The sequence below is a fragment of the Microdochium trichocladiopsis genome, assembly GCF_020744255.1.
Source record: "Microdochium trichocladiopsis strain MPI-CAGE-CH-0230 chromosome Unknown B0I36scaffold_14, whole genome shotgun sequence".
In the NCBI taxonomy this organism is placed as follows: domain Eukaryota; kingdom Fungi; phylum Ascomycota; class Sordariomycetes; order Xylariales; family Microdochiaceae; genus Microdochium; species Microdochium trichocladiopsis.
The window spans coordinates 704795-718190 of record NW_025763557.1 but is presented as its reverse complement, the minus strand read 5'-3'; the positions used below and the strand labels follow the sequence as shown (position 1 = coordinate 718190).

The 13396-nt window shown below is 51.7% G+C and overlaps 5 protein-coding genes across 5 annotated transcripts; 4 read left to right on the top strand and 1 right to left on the bottom strand.

Annotated features, from left to right (window-relative positions):
• Window positions 1-599: 599 nt before the first annotated feature.
• B0I36DRAFT_256494 (uncharacterized protein) lies at window positions 600-1358 on the bottom strand (the record flags this gene model as incomplete). The annotated part of the gene is made up of 1 exon (XM_046150944.1): window positions 600-1358. The coding sequence occupies one exon, from the start codon at window positions 1356-1358 to the stop codon at window positions 600-602; it is 759 nt and encodes a 252-aa protein (XP_046004882.1).
• Window positions 1359-5757: 4399 nt separating this feature from the next.
• Window positions 5758-6093, top strand: B0I36DRAFT_369755 (uncharacterized protein; the record flags this gene model as incomplete). Its single annotated transcript, XM_046159826.1, has 1 exon — window positions 5758-6093. One exon carries the CDS (start codon window positions 5758-5760, stop codon window positions 6091-6093), a length of 336 nt encoding a protein of 111 aa, XP_046004881.1.
• A 4001-nt stretch (window positions 6094-10094) lies between these two features.
• Window positions 10095-10873, top strand: B0I36DRAFT_339911 (uncharacterized protein). Its single transcript, XM_046155904.1, has 2 exons — window positions 10095-10256; window positions 10323-10873. The coding sequence occupies exon 2, from the start codon at window positions 10374-10376 to the stop codon at window positions 10602-10604; it is 231 nt and encodes a 76-aa protein (XP_046004880.1). The 5' UTR covers window positions 10095-10256; window positions 10323-10373; the 3' UTR covers window positions 10605-10873.
• A 906-nt stretch (window positions 10874-11779) lies between these two features.
• B0I36DRAFT_205790 (uncharacterized protein) lies at window positions 11780-12187 on the top strand (the record flags this gene model as incomplete). Its single annotated transcript, XM_046148836.1, has 1 exon — window positions 11780-12187. A coding segment is annotated over one exon (408 nt), but the record flags the coding sequence as incomplete, so codon positions are not given.
• A 367-nt stretch (window positions 12188-12554) lies between these two features.
• B0I36DRAFT_339910 (uncharacterized protein) lies at window positions 12555-12885 on the top strand (the record flags this gene model as incomplete). The annotated part of the gene is made up of 1 exon (XM_046155903.1): window positions 12555-12885. A coding segment is annotated over one exon (270 nt), but the record flags the coding sequence as incomplete, so codon positions are not given.
• Window positions 12886-13396: the final 511 nt, after the last annotated feature.

Here is a 13396-nt window from a genome sequence, read left to right as displayed (position 1 = left end):
AGAGAGCAAACAGATCGGCTTAATCACGATAAGAGGATGCCTCTGGCATGTGATGGTAGTGGTTCTAGCAATGGCGTGGGCAGTCGTCCTTATCACGACTCCATACGTGTAATCGGAAGAGTCCGACACTTCGTAGCATTCACCCAGCCTAGTACCCTTCTCTTGTTTGATCCTTATGATCTTATGAGAGAACAGGGTAGTCTAGTAACCCTGGGCCCTCCGTTTGACCCGCCTACTAATAGTTTACTCGGAATATACCTATCGACCGTGTGCAAGACTCATTCAAGGAGAGCGTCTTGGTTGGACATTATTAACAGCTTCAAGAGAGCTTATTGATGCGAAGGCTAGAACGGGAATGCATTTATAGGAAATCGAAGGCTACAACATTGTCGGCACCTGTATGAAATACAGCTGTGATATAGCAGGAGCTGTGGGTACCTCTTCCCAATTTTACGGCTTTTGCCCTGGCATCACGTAGTCATAAATGCAGTTATGTTTGCGAGCTTAGAATCTTTCAAATAATATCACGATCATTTAGAGGTGAAAGGAGAGCTCCAGCCTTCTACGGAGAGAAACATGATACTCTGCGGCAAGGATTATCATCCGCAAGGCATCCGACAGAGAGTATCAAACAAGATTTTCCACCGAGATATGCCGATCGCGACCTCGTGCCAATTTGATTTATCTACGCCGCTGTATATCTCGGCTAAGATCCCGCCGATAGTAACCTTGCCATGATTGCAAGCTGTGTCGGGGTGTCCAAGGGCGCAATCATCATTGGGATGGGCAAGGCCTCTTTCTCTCGCCTGGTCAACGATCGCAGGGTGGATGGAAACACCCTCGGACAGCCGCGCCTTCGTTTTGCCACTGACGACGCTGTGAATTGCAATGACGCCGATGTCTACGGGCCTCTCCCTACCTTCGCGTCTGATGAAGTTCTCGATGGATATAACCAGCACCTCCCCGACCTTGTTGTTCTGAATAAATCTGAGCACCTCCATGCTGTTGGACATTTCGGTGATGGCATTCTTGATTCGATTTTGTGCGCCTTCTTGTCCTGCGTGGTCGTAAGGCTGTTCGCCGACACCACTGGCTACACCTTCGAGCTTCTTTACGAACACTGTATATCCATTCGCTTCAGGATACTCAGCATTAACGTGATTTTCGGCCAGCAGTTTCTTCTTTTCGGCGCCGCTCGGGACTATGACTAAAATGTTCTTCTTTTTTCCACGAGCCAGGAGATACTTGAAAGCCGGTGCTGGTGGAGACTGGATGTCTACGACTGAAGGGTATATCGGAACTAGCTTCTCGGTGCCCTTGAAGTCCTCCGCAGTTTTTTGAACCAGGATGGAGGGCATTCTGGGAGACTTGTGTCTTCGCGGGTGTCGTAGTTCACATGAAAGGGTGCCTGGTACAAGTCAGTTATTAAAGTTCCTAGATTCAAAGAACAAGGAACAGCTTTATATTATACTAGAGGCTATACAGTAGCACCGCACTTGCCTCCGAACAGGTCCCGGTGGTAGCGCAAACTATGGAGCACCTATATCGCGAGGAAATCTTCGATCCAGAAAGGATTGTTCCTCAGCCTTCGCACAACAAAACGGAGGACCACCGCAATGGTGGCTAATGCCCAGGTCGCGGCGAGGGCGCCTGTCATCTCTGAAACCCTGGACTCGTTCAGATCCAGGTCAGCGGGGGGCGGAGGGAGAGACATTGTCGAGATGGAGTATACGCCGTGCGGTCATGTCCTTGAACCTCTGGTGCGGCCTCCGTCTTCATATGTAAGTCTGCCCCCCTGTCACGATCCTGCCTCCGGGGTCAACCGTCTGGCAGGGCGCTGGGGTTGCTGTTCTGCAAGATAGGTAAAGCCTGTGCGATAACAACTAACACTCTGCTGTCGTTCTCTCTTTGGGGTTGTCGTGTCTCTTGGAAGAGATACCAGTCTCGGCAATTGAGTGACTAGTTCAAGTGTGTGGTGAAACTGATACTTAGATTGATCGCTGAAGTGCAAAGGTAATGACTGTCTATCTAGGAAATCCTCCTGAACATATACTCCTTAAAAATTTAATAGGAAAATAGTGTTAAAATAGCTAATAGCTACCTACCCGGTACCGACCTACCCGGGACCTACTTAGACCTACCCGGTAGTAGCCTACCCGGTAGTAACCTATAGAACCTTATCGAAGCCCCTAGAAACCGACCAAACCTCCTCGAACCTAGTCGGTTCTATTCGATTCTTTCGCTTATAAATCAACGCTTAGTAATACTTATAAATCCAACCTATATTTATAAGTATTTGGAAGGTTCTAGACTTTATATACTACCTATATAAGGTCGCTACGCTCCCTTATTCCTATAGCTAGAACTTAGTTTAGATAGAGCACTCTAATAGTAACTCTCACACTCCTTTACTTACTTATTCCTTTATTATCAACCCTGCACCTTATATAAGGATAAATATCCTTATATCGGACATACCTTCCAACAAATAGGCTATAAGCTATCTAAAACAAATTACTTAGACCCACTTTTACTCCCTACTTATAGAGATATAGTAAAGTTAGATTTCTTAACTATAGAGGAGATTTTTAAAGTTAAATATCTCTATAGTTACTTACTCTATAACGTACTCCACAAGCGACCCGCCCACTTTCTAGGCACTTACACGACAATGTATAAGTTCATTCAACCACAACGCCTCAAATTAATCAAAACTATTTAGAATCCTCTTCTTCAGAGATAGACTCAACGTTCTGACACGTACGCGCATTATGACCGGGCTCCCCGCAGACGCCACAGCGTCGCGCGCGCGTCTCTGTCCTCCTTGCGCGACCATTATTCTGACTCGTTTCTGCCTGTAACTGCTGCGTCGCATCGATTTGATCCTTCAAGTCCTTTGCCTGATTAATTGTTAGGGATCCTCCTTTCTGTAGCTGCTTTCTCTTTGTACGGCGACGGCGGCTAAGGCGGTCATTTGCATCTCGAAGTTCGGCGAGTTCGTGGCGTACAAGGGTTTGCTCGTGCACCATCATTGCGATTCCTTTATTTAGCTGCCGTAAGCTTGCAATTATTGATGAAGGAGAGCTACCCTGATGCCGTACGATAGGATTCTTGATGTATTCAGTCTGCGATTCGGCTTCAATCGGGTTGTTTGGCGTCTTCGAGACCCAGGGTGGCGGGAGGCCTGTAGAGGAACCTGGCGGTGTTGGCGTATGAGGCTTCACATCTAGCTGCGAAATGACGTATTCCGCGTCGTACGGTACTAGGCCAGTCGCTCTAAAGCCTGCCTGTATATTTGACTTCGAAATTGCAGCGTCGTACGCCTTGTAAAAGGCTGGGAGGAAGTCTTCCTTCGCGATGTGGGTAATATGCGCCCGCATGAGACCTTCGATTTCTTTTCCGTACGCCCTTTTAAGAGGTCTAAAGCACCCGACATCGAGAGGCTGGAGCTTATGCGACGAATGAGCAGGCATACAGAGCGTAATTATGTTCTGGTCCTTGCAGTATAGCTCGAAATCGACCGAGTGGTGGCTCTCGTGGCCGTCGAGGATAAGGAGCCGGTAAGCGCCCTTCGTACGGCTCTTTGTATGAAAATCGAAGTGTTTTACCCATTCGAGACCTTTCTCATTCGTCGTCCAGCCGTTTTCAGTAAGCGTAATTACCCAGTTAGGCGGTAGAGGGCTTTCGGTCGTCCACGAGTCGAGGTGGACCTTGCCTGCGAAGATGATGTACGGCGGAATCGAATTGCCGGACGACGCGATACCCTGGATTACTGTAACCCATTCCTGATTCCCTTGTTGTACGGCTCTTGGCTTGCCGCGTCGATCGGAGGTCGTAACCACAGTCTCGGCGGAGATCTTACCCATCGCGAAGCCCGTCTCGTCGAAGTTGTAGATATCGTCATTGTAGATACCGTATTTCGCGATTATATTCCGTACGAGGGTAAACCACGCGCGATACGCGTCCGGATCTTCGCAGAGGACTCTCTGATAGTCGATTCTTCGATTAAAACGCGTTCGGAGCTCAGGTCGTCGTCGTACGAAGTTTGCAGCCCAGTTGGTTCCGACGCGCGGCGCGTCGCGTACGCGGAGGAGTCGATCCGCCATTCCTCGAACACCACTAAGGCGCCGTGGAAATGATCGCGAATCTAGGTCGATTACGTATCGTACAATGCTGTCCTCTTCGTATGAGGTCAATTTCTGGCTTTGTGGTCGTGAATCGCGCTTTGCAGGTTGACCATGGTATCGTCTGTAAAGTGTTGATTTCGACACGTTGTATATCGATGCAGCTTGAATTGTCAATTGTGGGTTTGTTTTAAGCGCATTAAGCGCTAGAATCAAATCGCCTTCAGTTGATTGTCGTGGCATAATTATTGGTGGAGGAAAATAAGAAGAAAGAGAGTGTCTTTCAGAAAGCGGGAAAGTGTCCCACTCCCTTGTTTGTCCCACTCCCTTGTGGAGTGTCCTGGGGCGGATGAGGGTTCTCCTGATCGGGGACAAACAACCACCACGACCGAAGGGAGTTCACCGCTTGCCAGTTTCGGCGGTGTTTCCGGCGAGGTTCACTCTGGCCCTGGGCCAGAGTGAGGGCATTCCCAGATAAGGGGCCAAAGCAGATTTTCGACGGGGGAGCCAGCCACATCAACAACGCCCTGTTGATGCGACACTTGTGAGGGAATCTCTGATCATGGCATTGTCAGTCAATTGCGTACAAGAACGGGTGCAGAAGCGTAGGAATTCAATGGGGTGGAAAAATCAAGTCGGATTGGTGAAGCTGAGTGATGAAAAAAATGTCTGGCTCCGTGCTATGAAAAACGTCACGATGGCTTCAAGCCTTAAGTAGTACTGTACAAATATGCCCCTGATCAGTCTATCCCGCACTGCCCTGACACAGGAGTACGTTAATAAGTGAGATATTAAGGTTTCTAAAAACAGCCCTTAACTATGGGAAATTACTCTTTTAGGTTCAAGCTTTAAGGGCTAGCTTACGTAAAGATTTACTAGATTTAAACTAGCGTTATATAATTCTTTACTCTTTTAGCTATATTCTGTATATACTTATAAGCTTATATCTTATAAAATAGGGGAGGTAACAGGGGTCCTAAAAAGAGCAGTTTTAGCGATTTTGGTGGGGACTTGGTGGTCGCGAGGTACTCTGGTCGCGAGACGGGGGGCAGACTTATGCAAATGGCTTTGCGAAGACATTGGTGCCAGGGTTGTACCCAGTGTCTGTGGTGTGGTCAGCCTTGGGCCTATCCGATTGACCTCGGCAGTGGATGCTACTTGAGCCATGACACAACACCTGGGAGAATGAACCTTAATAATTTACTAGGGTATTACCCCCGAAACGGTGGTCTCTAGCGTGCCCTCTGCCCTTGCATCCGGGGCAAGACCTCAATTTTGGACCCGTTCTCCACACCATCATCCTAGTAATGCTGGCAATTGGTCCTCGAGGTGAGCGCACTTGCAAAGTATGATCAGGGAAAAACGTGAGACCAAGCCCCTGTTAGTGGATAAACTTCACTCGTGCGTATTTCGGTACACTTAGGGTGCCGCGTCCGTCTGCCTTGAGGTACCTTCATCTCCGGCCTTACCACTTAACCCAATGCAATCAGGTGAAGGCTTTTTCGAACCGGGGACAACGATTCGATATAACATACTGTAGCACTACTTAAGGCACCTACAAACGCAAACCTCATACAATGACTCGACGTCCAGCAGCACGTCGTCATATTTCTCCCTCGCCCAATCCACCAGCATGCAGCTCTCGTCGTTCGTCATCTTGACTTGCATGGCAGCTGCCAATGCCCTGAGCGTCCCCAGAATGAACTCCCCGATCATTCTGTTTACACCCGGTGCCTGGCACGGCCCTTGGGCTTTCGATGAGATTCGCAAGGACCTCTCGAGCCGTGGTCTTTCGACATCGGCCGTGACCCTACCTAGTGTTGGCACCAAGAACGTCAATGTCGGTGTGGCGGAGGATACGGCCGCCGTCCGTGCCGAAATCGAGAGACTCAGCAACAATGGCAAGCAAGTCATTGTCGTGGCGCACTCATATGGTGGGGTACCTAGCCCAAGCCCCTTATTCAGCTGACACGAGGCATGCGAGCATATGGTGCCGAGAGAGTGTCGCCACTGTGGGTCAGGAGTTAGGCTTCTTGCAAGTCTTTCCTACTGCGTAAGTTATAATCTCATCAATTTGGGCTGAAACACCCTGCACGCTCTCGAGGCCAATTGAAACCTAACCACTAACGCCACCAGTACCAGCAGTTGGGGATCGCTAAGCTCAATAAAGCTACCATGGTGCCGATGGCGTTAGTGGTTAGGCTTCAATTGGCTCAGAGAGCGTGCAGCAAATTTGGTGCAGACTATTAGTCTGACAGTTAGTCTGAGATCATTGAACCAGACTGTTGGTCGGTCTGTTTCAGTCAGACTGGACCATCAGTCTGTACTAGTAGACGGAGAAGCCAAGGCGTCTGCTAGTTGAGTTGTTGCACATCGGTAACTTTTAAGTTTGACCGGCTGGGTCAGTTAGCCAGTCCCGGCCTGGGTCCGTTAGCGCTTGTATTACCCACTGGTTTGCTTTTCAGGATGGGCGTCTGAGACAATTCAACGGAACGCCAACCGCAACGATGTTTGTAGGCGCTGAGTCGACCCAACCTCGGAAATGTCCGATAATGGAATCAGTATTGCGCCACCCAAGGAATCCATCTCTCTTCGTGACACGTAACACGTGACGGTGATACGAGCCAGGTCTGCGCGTTGCAGCAATTGAATGTGTAACTACGGAGGTACTGGAGTTTTTTGCGAACCAAGTGGTTGTTCTTTCGCGGGAAGTGAGATTGAATCCCTTTTTCATATGTTGATATGGCCCCTGATGATCTTCTTGGGTGTCCATAGGTCCGATGATCTCCTTGTTCCCGGGATATCTGGTCCGTGGAGTTGGTTGAAACGTTGGATGACCATCTAAGACCAGTGGCGCAAGCCAAAACCGAAGAAGTGGATATTGGATTCTGCAGCACGTAGCGCGGCTAAGCGCGCAGAACTGACACGTGTGGAGTTGGTGTGCCGTTTTCAAAAGAGTCGTAGCACCGTAATTGGCAGGTATGCCCTTGTCTCTGTCCAATATAGTGTTGCCTGCTGAGTACAGTACTGTGCCTCCGCATCTCCCGGATACGCCTGGTGGATCTGAAGCATGGGTCAAATGGAGTAGGCTGCTGGTTTATGACGATCTGCCTCGCCTGATGCAAGACGTAGAGCAAGGTCATGACTCGTAAGCGACAATGCCATATTGTGTAATACAATACACACCACCTGGCAATACAATAATATTGCGAGGGGTCCATATTGCCAATATACGCATTGTTGCACTGAGCGGGAGCAAGGGCATATACTGGAAAAACATCAACTTTAGTCAAAACCAAGTTTTTGGAAACAAAACGTAATCAGGCCCAAAAAGCCCAAGGTTACTGTCATTTGGATCCTCTCTCCTGCGGCACACCGGAGGCCACAGGCTGGGAAAGCCTAGCTTCCGGCGCGGGTAACAGTGGAGACAAAAGTGGTCATTGGAGGCAGCTAATGCATCACGATGGAGACCGGACCTCCATCGTCGACGCCCTTAGAGTGGCCAACCATGGGTAAGACAGACGAAGATACTTTGACACATGCCCAATACCTTGCGGAAGACATCTCGATCCTACAGAAGGCCATTGACAGCCGCCCAAAGTATGCCGCCGTGCCCAGCGGCAGGCTGCGACCCCTTTTCGAGTCCATCAAAAGTCTCGTTGCCAAATTTCTCACGTGCCAGGGGGCCCAAGCACCCCAGACCCACCTCGAAGAAAACAGGCGAGTTCAACAAATAGCAAATATACAGCAGCAGCACACCAAACAGCTAGAAAGCATTGTCACAGCCTTGGCTGGCCTCACAAATCCAGAACGGCTGGAGACAACCACACAGATTTCTAGGAGTTGGGCGCAGGTTGCCGGAGCTTCTGCCACAACCAGTGACGCCACAGGACTCCCCCACGCAGCGAAGACCACCAAGACCTGGACGTCGGCCGTTGGGAAAACCTACAACGAACACGTGACTGAGCCAAATGAAAGAAGACTTGTCATCAAATTACACGACTCGACAGGGAATGATGGTAATGCCATCAGAACCTTGATCCAGAGCCAAATGGCCAACAACCCGGGAGCCCTCGTCTCACACATAAACAAAGCCATACAGAACGCAGCCACGGCAGCCAAGTCAGCAACGCCTACAGAAATACCCCCCTATGAAGGGATCAAAGTGAACAGTGCCATCTTCCTGAAGTCTGGGGATGTCCAGGCACATACGGAATTTGTCGCTCAGACCGAGCTCCTCCTGGCTCACGCCGGGCAGTGGGCAGAATTCGTGGGCGACATTGGGAGAGTGGTGGCTGGCGCTAGATCCGGTTGGGTACATTGTGGTGTGGCATTTGGGGAGTCGATCAGCTAGCACCAGCCGACATGACGAAGCGTCTTGTGGCGTCGGTGGCAACCAAGGATTCGGCAGGCCAAGCAGTCTTCCGTCCCCAAATATCGGACCTTTGTCCGAGACTCATTTTTGGCAAAAGGGGGTTGGCCCGGATTATGCCGTTGGCCGCGAAACTTATCTTTTCCGCCTTCCCCGCTCCTAGCGCGTCGGGGAGACCGAGCTTGTGACAGTCCCTCCGCGCAGAGGACAATACCCAAGCCTAGCCGTTTTTGTAATCGTGGCGCCCTGTTAGCGGGAGTTGGTGGCGTGTTCTGACTCCAAGATAGAACAGTGTGTTGATGAGGTGCTACTCCTTGGATGTCGAGATCGACGAAATGTCCCTTTCATGTCGCTCACCCGTCCCGTTTCCTTCGCCCTACCTAGCGGCCATTGCGCCGGACCTTAAAAGAGGAGGTCGACCCGATTTCCCGGGCCTGCTCTCAAGCTTGCTTGCTCTTGCTGCTATGCCCACAACTGAAGTTAAAACGTCTTCGGCTTTACAACTTTCCCGGTCCCTACTGCTGCCCCCGCTATGATCGATCGCACCTACTTCCCAGTCTTCTGGGTGCCCGCCTCGGTGCTCTTAGCCACGGCCTTCGTCGTTTCCGCTATCCGGTTCCGCGTGGCGCGACGGTCTTCGCGGGGATGGGGGTGGGACGATACTACGGCAGCTGTCGCCTTGGTCTTAATCATCGTTCTTTTTTCTATCGAGATCGTGCTTTATTTGCGTGGTTTGGGTATGGAGGGTCCCATTTTCGATTCCCCGCTCCTGTGGGCCAAGAGCATTCTCTGGATGTGGGCACTTAACATAACCCGGATTTCGATTGGTTTAATGCTGCTCCCGCTGCGTCAGCAATGGCGTTGGTGGCGGTGGACGCTGTGGTCCGTCATTGCCGTCAACGTTGCCTGGCTCCTTGCCCTTACCGCCATACATTTCACCATTTGCATTCCGCTTTCGGCCGTGTGGACACCTACCGCGGACGCTGTTTGCATGACCACGCAAGCACTATTGGCGTGGGCCCGGACCTATCACTGTACTGTTCCCCTCCTTGCCGCTTGTTTACATGCCGCCTGGCAATTTCAAATCAAAAGCGCTGACCACGCCCCTTCGGGTTGCCATCCAGGGTGCAATTTGATCTGTAACCTGGTCCTTTCACTGTTACCCCTAACCTTAATCTACGCAATCCGTCTACGGGCCGACAAGCTGGCCATTACGTTCCTAATGACGGCCGGCCTGGGCGCCAGTGCCGTCGAAATTATATATCTGGCCTGGTTTCTCAACACCTACCTGCACGGCCAAATTTATAAACCCCTATGTACCCCACTTTATGACCTACTGTGCGCCCTCCAACTGCTTATCGGCTTCATCGCGGCGTGCTTGCCTAAAACCAAAGCGCAAATTTTTTGGTTCCTCCGCCGCCTACGCCTCCTGCCCGCCACCAGCGACCACGAGGCCGCAGGCCGCGGGCCCGACAGTCTGCCGCAACACCTCCCGCACGGTAGTCAGTTTTCGCGCCAGCTCCGTAGGCTGGATAGCGGCGACCATCAGAGTTCCCAGTGCACTGCGGCCGAGGCCAGCAAAGCGCCGTCGGCCGGCACCCACTCCCTTTGAACCCGGCACGTTTGGAAGAGGCCACACTCTGGACGTGGCTCGCACTCATCCCCTTATTCCTCTCCCGCCTGTTTTACCTCATATTTTCTCTTCGCCTCGACCCCGGACTCCTCAAGGTAGTGCATGTCACTTTGGCACGTCGCAGACAGTAAGTCCACAATTGATCCATTTTTCTCCTCATTAGTACCTGTAATGCTGACCTTGAAGCAAGCAGTTAAACACACCCGTTAAGCACCTTTTGTCTACTGCGGGGAAGGAAAAAGTTATGAACGGGTTCGTTCAGGTGCTCGAGCAGCTCCGCGGGGCCGCTGTGCTGAGGCATCAGGTTTCGGACACCGCCAGTCATGACGGTCAGCGGCCGGAGGTACTGAACAAGAGCCGTCAGTTTTTGATGAGGGCGGCAAACCGGATCTTTTCCGAGAGACAGCTCTGGGCCGTGGAGGTCTGCTACCACTTGCTCGGCTATCACACAGACTTTACCAACGTGCCGTACTAGTCGTTCACCAACCTCACGGCACTCTACTGGACAAATCTTCCGGCGATGGGCGCACCTTCGTTGCCAGGCCGGCGTACAAACAGACGCGGAGGAGCCTGATGAGACGGTACAACTTAGGGGAGGCGGTCGGACGCTGCTGTACTTGGATGCCTATGCCTATAGAGGGCCGATTCTGAGAGATGTTTGTCTCTACGATTACATGTCTATGATTAACCTGGTGCGTCGTGGTGACAGAGCCGAGGACGAGACCAACATAGCTCTTGAGGGGCCATCCGTAGAATATCACAACTGGACCCAAAAGCTTCGTCGGCCTCACGAATACGCCGTACCGATCTTTCAGGGGTATATTAGCAGCGACCATTTGGACGAGCATCCAGTTTACTTTAAACGGTACGCTCTAAAGCCCCCACTCTAGTCCGGGCCAGCGCGCTGACCGTGTGTAGTAATTCTGTCCTTCATCTGGCCTTATTCGTGCCTTGGGAAGACTTCATCTCGAAGACAGACGGCGATATCAGCGACATCTGGTCCAACCATGAAGCTTCTCTCCGCCCCGTCTCAAACACTATATCTTAAACATCTCCCTTCTTAGTAAGTCGGCCGAGGATGCACGCAAAGATGCACAGCTCTGGGCAAGCCGGTCAGAAGGAGACGATACCGTTGACGTAGAGTTTCCCATTGACGAAGGCGACCGCAGCGAAGAACCTGCAACATTGGCTGAGCATCGCCAAAGCTATACGGCAGTGCTCCGGACTCTCCGAAGCGCAGTTCGAGACTCGGATGCTACAAAGGGCTCTCCAGTCTTAGGGAGCCTGATCCAAGACTTGTGCCAGGAGAACCTAGTCGAAGAAGCCCAGCCGTTTGTTCAACGCCCTGAAGACTTCTATCACCAGATCCGCCGGAGCCAGAATAGTGCCTTGTATCAATACCCCACGTTCTCGGGAGATGTTCAGGCCTTGGCAAAGGCGCAGGAAATGCTGCACCTCCGAATGCTCGATGACATGGAGACCAGTCTCGGCGCCGAACACCCAGCAGGTAACGCAGACGTGGACGACATGCTTGCTCGTCACTACGATGCAGAGATTCCTATTCCGCTTCGACGTCCGGACCCAGCCATGCGGGGCCCTCGGATACTTATTGATACCAACCCCGCGGCAGGTTTTATTGAACTAGGCCGTCTTGCCGCCTCCGAGTACATGCTCAATGAACTACAGAATATGGCCTTGCAGCTTGTGTGCAGATTCTTGGACAAATACGCTGCCAATCCCGACTCGGCTGGCCAACACCTTCAATATACCGGCGGCCCGGGCGGGACGGGAAAATCCAGAATCATCGACGCCTTGAGGCAGGTGTTTACAGCGAGAGGTCAGCTACACCTTCTCCAGATTACCGGCACATCAGGCAGCGCGGCCGCCCAGATCGGCGGAACCACAGTCCACTCCGCGTGCGGCCTAGATGCACGCCGCTCGTCTAACCAACAGCTTCCACTGTTCTCGGAGGCGAAGAAATGGACGTGGAAGCAGAAGCTGGTCCTCGTGATCGACGAGGTCAGCATGCTCGGCGGAGCCACTCTGTACGACATCAGCTGCCACCTCCAGTCGCTCCGAGAATGCCCAGACGAGCCCTTTGGCGGTATTCCTGTTGTCCTCCTAATGGGGGATTTCTACCAGTTTGCGCCGGTGCGAGAGACGAGTCTCCTCGTGAACAAGATTGGGAACCCCGCCATGATGTCGGCGGCGGCCTCAATAATTGATCACCACCGCGGCTACAGCCTGTGGCTAGTGTTTAAGACTGTCGTGCTTCTCGAAGAGCGGCCGTGTAACCCTGACAGGTACCATACCGAGCTTGCACGTAGAATGCATTCTCAGGTAGCGGACCGACAGCCTCGAGACGATGGAAATACAGTTCAGCTTCCTCAACGCGACCCTGAATCATAAGAGCTAGCGATACAGCCTCCAGCCAGGCCGGTGACTCCTTAAAGTCAGTCCGCCGTAAGCTCAGCAGAAACTCTGTGGCGTAGGACTGGTTATGCTGCCGTTCCTCTTCTTCAAGGCTGAATGCACGCCAGTACAAGTTCGCGACGAGGAACGCGATAAACTTGACATTCTGAAACGGCTTAAGATTGAGTTTGTACTCCTCTATTGCCAGGTCGCGGAAGGAAACTGGGGATGGAGCTGCTCGGTGATGGATCTCTGGACCATAGATGATTCTGAAAGCGATTTGGGCCACATCTCTCATGCTAGTGGACACCCTCTCAACACGGCATAGTGACTTGGCATCCAGATTTCCTAAGACACAAAGAAGAAGCTCGACAGGCAGCCGGGTCAGCAGGCAGGAGGGGCCGACACTCCTCGCATTAGTGTCCATAACCGAGATGGTCTTGATTTGCTAGGCAGAGATAACTGAGTGGAGCAGGGCGTGCGAGAGATTTTTGGCCCGGAGCATGATGGAATGACCGGATTGCCTCTCCATCATCTATCTGAGGTAACTCAGAAAAATGCGCAAGACCCGCATTTCCGGTCTACCGTCGTATGTCAGAGATCACAAGCCCTCAGGCTATTGGCTCATATGATCAACGCAGGTAGCCTTAAGTGACTAGACTTGATTTATTGATTGCATGAATATTTGTTTGTTAGGATTGCTTGGGTGTGTGGATTGTTTGAGCTGGTTTGTTTAAGTTCCCCGAACGTCACGATGCGCAGCCCCACGGGGAGGACCTCCTGGCTCCGTCGTCAGCCGCTGCTGGGACACGGCAGGCCCTGCCATCAAGCAACAAACAAAGCGTAAGTATGATG

Excerpts from the sequence above, each read along its gene's own strand:
- B0I36DRAFT_339911 (XM_046155904.1), top strand. The coding sequence starts at position 10,374 with ATGAACGGGTTCGTTCAGGTGCTCGAGCAGCTCCGCGGGGCCGCTGTG.